We start from the raw sequence: 8,763 nt of genomic DNA, 5'->3' as shown, positions 1-8,763 counted from the left end.
TTTTCTTTACATATATAAAACAAGACTAGATATCAGCAAGAGAAATAATAAATAAAACTAAGGGTGTTTTTAGAGAAATAACAAAGCAATAATTGAGCCGGCTCAATATAAAAATAACTCAATAATTGACAGGGTAATTGATGGCGTACATCATACATTAACAGAACTAACCACATGACAATTACTGCCTCTGTGTCTCAACAGTGCGTTAGTTATCAAAGTCTTGAAACTCTGCATTTTCTATAACTATATATTACAGCTACATAGATTTGTTAGGAACAACCACCTACAACCTACCGGTTTCCAATTTGTGTGAAATTTGTAAGGGTAATATTCACATGAATGCATGCAAAATCTTGTATTCACCTTAATTATAAGCACGAACTTCTCCGAAGTTCCTGAAGCATGTTCTTTGCCTCAGCCAGCATGCGGGGGCAAGAAACTTCGTTGGCCCATATATTCCGTAAGCTTCGCAGATTCGTTGTTTCTGTGAGGTATTCATTGTCCAACTGTCTAACTTCCTCTGCATCCATCAAACTAGCAACTACATTCTGATAACATCAGGTCAAAATCCATATTCAGCCAAATATTTAAGAGGAACAAAAGCAAATCAAAAGTTCAAAACAAGAGGAAGCAAGATGAAAAGTATTGAATTGCATAATCCAATACTGTAATGACAGACAGACACAAAGAAAAAGGGGGATGCAATGTATCAGTGTCAGTATATCAGTTTCTCATCCCAAATAAGATACAAAGACAGTTTGTGTTTTGATCCCTATATTTCAGTCTCGTCTCTCAAACCAAACATTGCCTATAATGGACCACTAACAAGGGATAGCAGTAGCAATGAAAAGGATGCTATAACAAATTGCAATAGCAAGTGTAATCAATATTTCCTTATTAAAAGATGGTGGATTTTCTTTTAGTTTTCCCCATGAAGAATGAATTTGGCTTAATCAGAATGTTAGTGTTATACAAATGTATCAGTGTCAAGTTCCAATTCAAGTTATCTATACTCGATAAAATTTATGATAAACTAATATCACTGCAGCTGCTCCAGATCTGTATGATATATGAAAACTCACCCATACTCTACCAGCACACGCATTGAAGATCATGAATTTGAGGTTGTTTTCGTCATATTGGTAAATGGCGTTGCCAGAAGTAACAGATACAGCAAGATCTTGAAAAGGTGACTCAATAAATAACCCTTGGTTTTTCACAGTAATTTTCTGATAATTCCTCAAAATTCTCCCTAGATTACGAGATGTGGTGGGTTCTTCATGTAGTCTCAACAAGGCTGCTGCCCTTTCAGCATTGGCCCAGCAACAACATGACGATGATCCATCATCTGCATGACACATGAAATGCCGGGTAAAAAACATTAAACAAAATTCTTCACAGATCAGCTGGCAAAAAATGTAGACCCAGAAAATATCATATATAAAAGGGAATCTTGACTCAGATGCTAACAAGCTGTCCTAGAGGTTTCGCAATTCTATGGGGCAATACATGCTTGAATTTTTCAGTGTATCAGTCGATTGTCTATAATCAGGTTCTTGACTCATCTTATTGTGCATTTGTTACTCCAATCTTGTTTTACTAGTTTGGAAATTTCTTTTCTACTTGTTTTCTGAAAGAGGACATCCTAACCAAGAGTCTTTATAATTCTCTTCTTTTTTGAACTTCTTTTTCTATCAAACATTATTTTCAACCAAGTAATTGAATTAGGCATAAATCGCCAGCCCTGAAAAAGATCACTCATTTGATTCTTAGCAAGATATTTAAAATATTGTCCAAGTCCCTGATTGAAAAAGCATTGTCAATGCAGAAATCAAGTTATAAGAAAAAATTATTGACTCCTAGAAGAAATTCATGAAATGAACAATCAGCGGCAAACCCCATGTTTATCTGAGAGATAATCACACAATTTTATGCTAAGTGAATAAATATGGGCATAAGCATTATTACCAAGGAAAAAAAACCTCATAAGTGTGAAAACTAGGACAGTATCAACTAAAGTGAACATTTCGTTTGTACAATTGAAAGTTGTCTATATCAAACAACTTTTAGTTGATAACTCTTACAGATAGTTTGTATCTTTAGATTAAAAAAATTATAACTTCTGAAAAAGAGGTAATAAAAGCAAAATATGAGAAAGAGAATGTGTGAGACCAACACACCTTTATTGTTCTCAATCAAAGCTGTTAGAAAACGTTGATTCGTACAAATAGCACAGCCGAAAATAAAATTAGATGGCAGAAAACAGATACTCAACTAAGCAAAAGAGAAAGAATCAGGAATAGTTTCGAAAATGCACCAAGTTTCACCAGCACGCTTGGTAAAATAAACTGCCAGATTGAAAATGATTCATTTGCTCTTAGCTGACTTTTCCAAAGGAAACATTAACTGATTTTGATCTTAACTTACCCAACAGAAAACCAGCAAGTGGAATGTCAAAAGCAGTAGTGTTCCTCTCCAGAACTAAAATAAAGACTGCGACAACCTGTTACAAGAAGCAGCAATGAATATAATCTCATCTTTGAGTGCACAGATATTAATAGATAAAAAGGAATTTACCCTGCACCGAAGCATTATTTGCTTGTTACTGGGGCACTGATGCAACTGAGAGATCAAACAAGAGACAGAATCTGGAGATGGATTGTATGCATCTTTAAGAAGGCTTAAATTGAAGGACCAGTCAGTGCACTGTTTATCATGTACTTTAATTGACTTTATCACAATAAATGATACAGGCAGTAACATGAATTTATTCTCGGACCTGCAGAACCAACAATCAGAAATCAAATTTGTTACCAAGATTACACACATGAGAAAATGGTGTTCGAAGTAGCACAGATGTGGCAGATTGGCATGGAAGTATACGGTGTCCTTGTCACTGAGATTTCATTTTTAAAATAGTTTGCAACTGCCACATTTTATTGGAGCCCAGTTATTTCAGGCTATGACCTCAATTTCATACCTCGCATCAAGGATTCGATGAAATGTTGCAGTTACACCAGGTCCAAAACCAATTGGATAAGCATGCTTGCTTATAGAACCAAATATCTTCACCTAATAAGAAATGAAATAGCATGACTAAGTTGTAAAAACAAGCACAGCATATATAAATATATAAATTGGGTAAGATGGAATTACACTTACCATATGTTTATGCACTAATACATGAATGCAGAGACTTTTTCTATTTTGAATAAGGCCTTTCAACTGAAGAGAGTCAAGGCTTGCTGCACTTGAACATGCATTGCTTAAACTAGAGCCAATATCATGAATGTCAACCACATCACCCTCAAGAGAAATCAAATTTCCCTCGGGAAACACGAAGTTTGAATTTTGAGAACCACAACAAAGATTAGTCCTTCCTGCTACAATCCCAGGGCCCACAGAAACATTAGCACTCTCTTCTGATACTGCATATTTATGCATTTCACTGTACTCTGATTCGATAATGTTAACATCCAGGAGATCTGTGAGGTTGACAGGGAGATACAGACAAACATCTGAAGAGACATCTGGTGAATCAACATTGGATCTTAGCAAAAATCCTTCAATTTGCTCTTTAGTCAAAATCACATCAGCGCTAGGAGAAACAGAATCTTTTCCAGATATGAATGAAATGCTGAAGATTAGTTTCCCAGAACCAACACGAAATTTAGCACGGCTACCAAAGCCAGCATCTTTCATATTGCAAAAGCAGTCTTTTGTACAATGCTCTATGATGTAACAATCACCAATCTTCAATGACTGAAATGCAGTATAAAAAGGGAATCAATACACCGGTTCACATAGCAAAGGGAAGTGCTATACAGAATTAGTTAATGCCTTCTTTCCTTGTGGCATTCACAGCATAATTTTATACATGATAATAAACTAATACAATACATTGCATATTTAATGTAAGCGGTCTCTTTTGCACTTTGATTTTGTTTTGTTATATTAAAAGGAAAATAAGTGTTAAGAAATAAAAAAGTTATATAAATATATATTCTAATAAATATATTTAGCACCAAATAATATTTAATGTAAATTGTAGGAATATCATATACAATAAAAAATAAACTATAAAACATGTCAAAAAATACATATTTATTAATAGCATTGCAAACAGTATATCCGGTCTTATATTATCATATCAATAAATAAAAAGAGGGGCTATATAAACACATTCAAAAGAGTAAATAAAATACCTGATACGTGAAAAAGCTATCTAATGAGAACTCTAGCAAAACTTTCCTTGCATTTGATTTTGAGTCAAAACTCTTTGTAGATGATTTAGAGCGCACAACAGCAGTACAAATCACATTCTCATGTTGTAGCCTTCTAAAATTGGCCAGACACGATATATCATCAGAACTCAAATCAAAACTTCTTTTGTTCTCTTTTGATATATTCAACAAATTGGAACAAGCTCTCAGCTCATTAATGGAAGTGAAAAAGTCATCCTTCGATGCACATGCTGATTCCTTATCAAGTTTCTGCCTCTTATTGGACCATACTTGCTCCTCATTGTTACCATTAATTAAATAATCGGAGATTTCCTTGGTCTTATCCCTTGAAACATTATATGAATGCAAAATTTCTCTCTTCTCAGAAAGCAACAAATCAAATGGCAAGACTTTCGCTTCAACAAAAGTATTTGACTTGTCTGATTTCATGATATTAGAATACTGCAACAACAAGTAGTGCAAAATTGTTCAATTGTATGTTTATAAACAAAAAACATAACATCCGCACTATACTACAACAACAACAACAACAAAGTCTTGTCTCACTAGGTGAAATAAACACAACTATATAACAATGAAACAAATGGGTAAAGCTACATGGAAGAAAGAAAAAAACACAACTCTTTTTTTTAATACAAAACAGTAACAAAGTTTACGTAACATTGAAGCGAGGAGAGGAGCGTGGCTCAACTGGTTGAGCATTTGTTTCTCTTATGCAAATTATGGTTTTCGAGTCTCCTACTGGATGGGAAAAACCAGTGCCGGAAATACTTTATCACCAGAGTAAGCAACCCAACTCAAACAAAATTAGTTTAAGTCGAAGGGATCCAAATCTGATAGTTCAAACGAATAAAGAATATTCAGAGGCACCTAATAAACTCTTAAAAGACCTATTAGGTGTAGCTTATAATCATAAATTCATTTATAAAGAACAGCTATGAGAAAACAGTAGTCAAAGGATTTAAAATCCTAGAAACAAAGGAATTGACATTTTAAACTTACAAAAGCAAGTAAAGTCAACTTGCACATTCTATGATAAAACAACTAATAATCCTATGCTACTTCACAATGAATATTTAATGATAGCTTGCAAAGCAATTAATGGCTGCAAGTTCCTATTAAATGTATGGTTAACATACCTTCCCTTGCAGAGGAAATTTGTGAGATACCCTAAGCAAATGGTAACATCCAGGCTTGGGCACCAGACTTTCATTTTTCTTATCTCTACAAGGGTAACGGGGAAATTTTCTGCATTTTGCATTGTTCCAATGAAAGTAAGCAAAAATTGAGCTGCTTAACTCCCTCTCTCTGGCTGGTTGAATGTAATTGAAGATCGTTCTGCATGATAATGACTCAATCTCAAGCAATTCCAAGCGATCCCCAAGTCCACTTATGCCGTCCACAAAAATATCATACTCTGTCACCTATGAACCCAAAATAGAAAAATCACATAATACTTCAACAATAGGGGGGCGGGGGGAATTAGGCAGAAAAAGAAATATATATATATATATATCTTAATTCTTAAGAATTCACAGGGCAAAATTAGGAAAGAGGAGAACTTGAATTGTTACAAGCATTGATGACCTCATATATTTCTTCAGCATTCCAAGTTAAGGGAAGGTCTGGAATAAGAACATCAATACCACCAGTAGCATCAACCAGCTGCAGTCTGGTAGTCAATGGATTAATCTAAATATTCAAACCAAAATCATGAAAAACCTAATATCAGCAGAGTGCCAATAAAATCAAAAGATCTGTGTCAAAACAAAGGTGCGGCCATGATTAATCGACTAAAGAAAATCAAACTGCGATATAAATTTGAATAAGAGAGAATTAACATAGCTACTGCAAAAATGCAGCTTGATTTCAAATATTGAATAATAACCTTTAGATGTCCAAGCAAAGTAATGCCTACATCTTTGCCAGGAATAGTCTTCCTCCCTGGTCTGCTACTATATCTTGCTAGATGAGGTAAAACTCTGGAATGGTTGCCAACAGGCAATAATTTACAGCGGTTTTCTGATTTTAGAGTTCTCTCTAAGGTATCTATACAGTGATGGATGAACACAGACGCCGGTATTACCTGCAACAAAGTATTAACAAAAAAGATACAGTAATTTCAAATTTCTAATTGTCAATAACAAATACCTTCAGCTAATAAGAAAAACTAAGTATTCCTTTTCCTTTGGGGTCAAATAGTGGCCATATTTTGTGGAGCACATCTTGTCCAAAATTGATAAACTACCATAAGAAAATTTAACAAAAACAGAAAAGATAAAATAAAATACCAGTTTCAGGATATTGCAATGCAGATCTCCACTACAGCAGTTCAAATCATGTTTACGGATCCCAATGAAAGAACCATGCTGCCAAAGGAAAAATTACAACCAAATTAATGCATGAAACTTGGTTTCAGTTAAGTTTTCTAACCATCAGTTTGTTAGTATACCTCTGATTGAAACACTGATGGAGGAAGCAGTGAACTGGCATACATCTGAACAAGCCCTTCTTCCTGAGAAAAGATTGCACCAATAGTTCATCAGAATTGGAACATATATAAATCTCCAGGAAAAAATCAAGAATTCCTTGAACCAAAAGGAAGATTACATGTTTGGATCCCAAAATCTCCTTGTCGCTTAAGCTACCAGCAAACATTTTACGTAAGCTTGAGACAAGAAGTAATAGCCTGCCAACCAACAACAGCAATAATGATAAAGGAATAATATACAGCACTCTTTATGACTATTGCTTATAACCATGCTAAAGGACATCAAAATATTTTATACCAGAGTCTTGCAGAAAATGGTAATGACTGAATGAACTGTCCAAGCATACTCTGAGATTTCAAAACTACATTACACCTGCAACACTGAACTGAATTATCACTTTATCTGCAAACAATATGTAAGGCCAACTATCAAAATGAAATAAGACAGGAACACTCAAGGAAAAATCAATATTAACATTCATGCAAAACATACAAAAAATCAGATAATGGTCGTGTATGACTTCAGTTCGAGCAAGTTGTTGGCACTGGTCCAGTCTCCCTAATGATAAAGCGAAGGTTGACAATATGCACAAAACAAAAACAAAAGATTTCTCATTGACCATACATGAGGTCTCAAAACCACCACACCGCCACTCTTATCAATCCTATAAACATAAGCAAGATCAATTATGGTAGCAGTACATACGCAGTTTCCAATGGGGAGAATGATTCCACAATAATGCTCGTCTTGATGCAGGCTCCAAGAATTACAATTTTTGTCCATGAAAACTGTGGATCCACAAAATGCACATTTCTCACAGATACCTACAGAATGACAAAGAATTAGGGATGCAATTTAAAGCACATAAAAAAGAAAGGCATCATTTAACATCAAGATAAGTGTTCAGTAAACAGAAAATTTTCTTCACTCACAACAGCTCCAACTCTCAAACCATGCATCAGAGTATGCAGTTCATCAGTTAAAAGAAGCCAAACATCATGATCCAACTCCAAAGCCATTCCTTGCATGTAGACACCTTTGATTACGCCAGTGTACGTGCCACATTCACCCTTCATCTTCATACCACTCTTCAAGCAGGGTAGCCATTTCTTGGAAACTCGACACACATGAAGAACCGAGACATCCACGGTCACATGCATAACCCAAGAGTCCTCCTTCGTTATGAAAGTCAACTTCTTCTTTAGCCGCGACACCATAACTCGGTTACCAATTAGCTTAGTCATTGCAGGGTGCCAAGGGGAAGCACCGCCACAAAAATACACTGTCTCCTTTTTAGTAAAAGAATGACCACTCCCACTCTCTAAATCGCTTATTAACTCTTTGGAACCGCATAACCTGCACTCACAACACATCAATTGAACCACAAACCCTAACATTTTCACTTTAGAACTCGAATTCAAATCCGAATCGGATACACTAGCAACCATTGTACAAGGAACAACGGAAACAGGGCCAACCGACTCCACCACTCCGTAGACTCGATAACGAGCCTTGGAGTTGTTCCCGTAGCTGCCGCAACTTCGATTCGGCACAAGCGGAATAGAATCCATTTGGTTTGCTTCTTCGTTGGGATCAAGAAAACACCATTTGATGATCTCCAAGAAGCTCCCACGGCTCTTTCCATGGCACTTAAAGGGAACAAAGTTCCAAGCTGTGACGCGGATTTGCTTGCCTAAAGCATAAGGTTGGAATTGGAGGAGGTCACAGCAGACGGAGGCGGAGTCATCGGAGAATTGGAAGCAGGAGCAAGGGAAAGAGGACGGAGCAGTGTGGTTTGGGAGGGATAGGATTCCGATGATGGCGGTTGGGAAGCGCCGGAGAGGGAGAACGCGGTGGGGGTTAGAACCGGGAGGTGGCGGAGGGGGAGAGGAGGAGGTGGAAGGGAGGTGGGAAAAGGCGGTGGCTGTGAAAGGGCGGAGGGAGTGGTGTAGGTCTGCTAGCTTGGCGACTTTTAGGGGTTCCATTTCCCGCGTCTTCGTCTGTTGCTTCAACCATGACCTTGA

At 36.4% G+C, this 8,763-nt stretch overlaps 1 protein-coding gene across 2 annotated transcripts; it reads right to left on the bottom strand.

The window, feature by feature from the left end:
* LOC130954976 (CST complex subunit CTC1) lies at positions 1–8,729 on the bottom strand. Of its 2 annotated transcripts, XM_057881755.1 has the most exons (17): positions 7,672–8,729; positions 7,445–7,563; positions 7,037–7,111; positions 6,858–6,936; positions 6,700–6,762; positions 6,539–6,616; positions 6,136–6,333; positions 5,835–5,939; positions 5,387–5,671; positions 4,209–4,688; positions 3,166–3,765; positions 2,984–3,075; positions 2,581–2,782; positions 2,431–2,506; positions 2,184–2,204; positions 1,086–1,351; positions 1–551 (listed from the first exon to the last, which is right to left on the bottom strand). In XM_057881755.1, the coding sequence occupies exons 1-17, from the start codon at positions 8,722–8,724 to the stop codon at positions 372–374; spliced, it is 3,972 nt and encodes a 1,323-aa protein (XP_057737738.1). In that variant the 5' UTR covers positions 8,725–8,729; the 3' UTR covers positions 1–371. The 2 variants fall into 2 exon arrangements, with proteins under 2 accessions (XP_057737738.1, XP_057737739.1); XM_057881756.1 differs by lacking the exon at positions 2,184–2,204.
* Between the last annotated feature and the right edge of the window lie 34 nt (positions 8,730–8,763).

This window comes from Arachis stenosperma, chromosome 10 (genome assembly GCF_014773155.1).
Source record: "Arachis stenosperma cultivar V10309 chromosome 10, arast.V10309.gnm1.PFL2, whole genome shotgun sequence".
NCBI classification, from domain to species: domain Eukaryota; kingdom Viridiplantae; phylum Streptophyta; class Magnoliopsida; order Fabales; family Fabaceae; genus Arachis; species Arachis stenosperma.
The sequence above is the reverse complement of the archived record's forward strand: the minus strand, read 5'-3'. Positions and strand labels throughout refer to the sequence as shown.

Excerpts from the sequence above, each read along its gene's own strand:
- LOC130954976 (XM_057881755.1), bottom strand. The coding sequence starts at position 8,724 with ATGGAACCCCTAAAAGTCGCCAAGCTAGCAGACCTACACCACTCCCTC. Across the intron at positions 7,112-7,444 it reads TTCTCCCCATTGGAAACTGC|GTGTAATGTAGTTTTGAAAT; the intron begins GTATGTACTGCT and ends TCAGTGTTGCAG. Across the intron at positions 6,334-6,538 it reads ATTGCAATATCCTGAAACTG|GTAATACCGGCGTCTGTGTT; the intron begins GTATTTTATTTT and ends ACTTTGTTGCAG.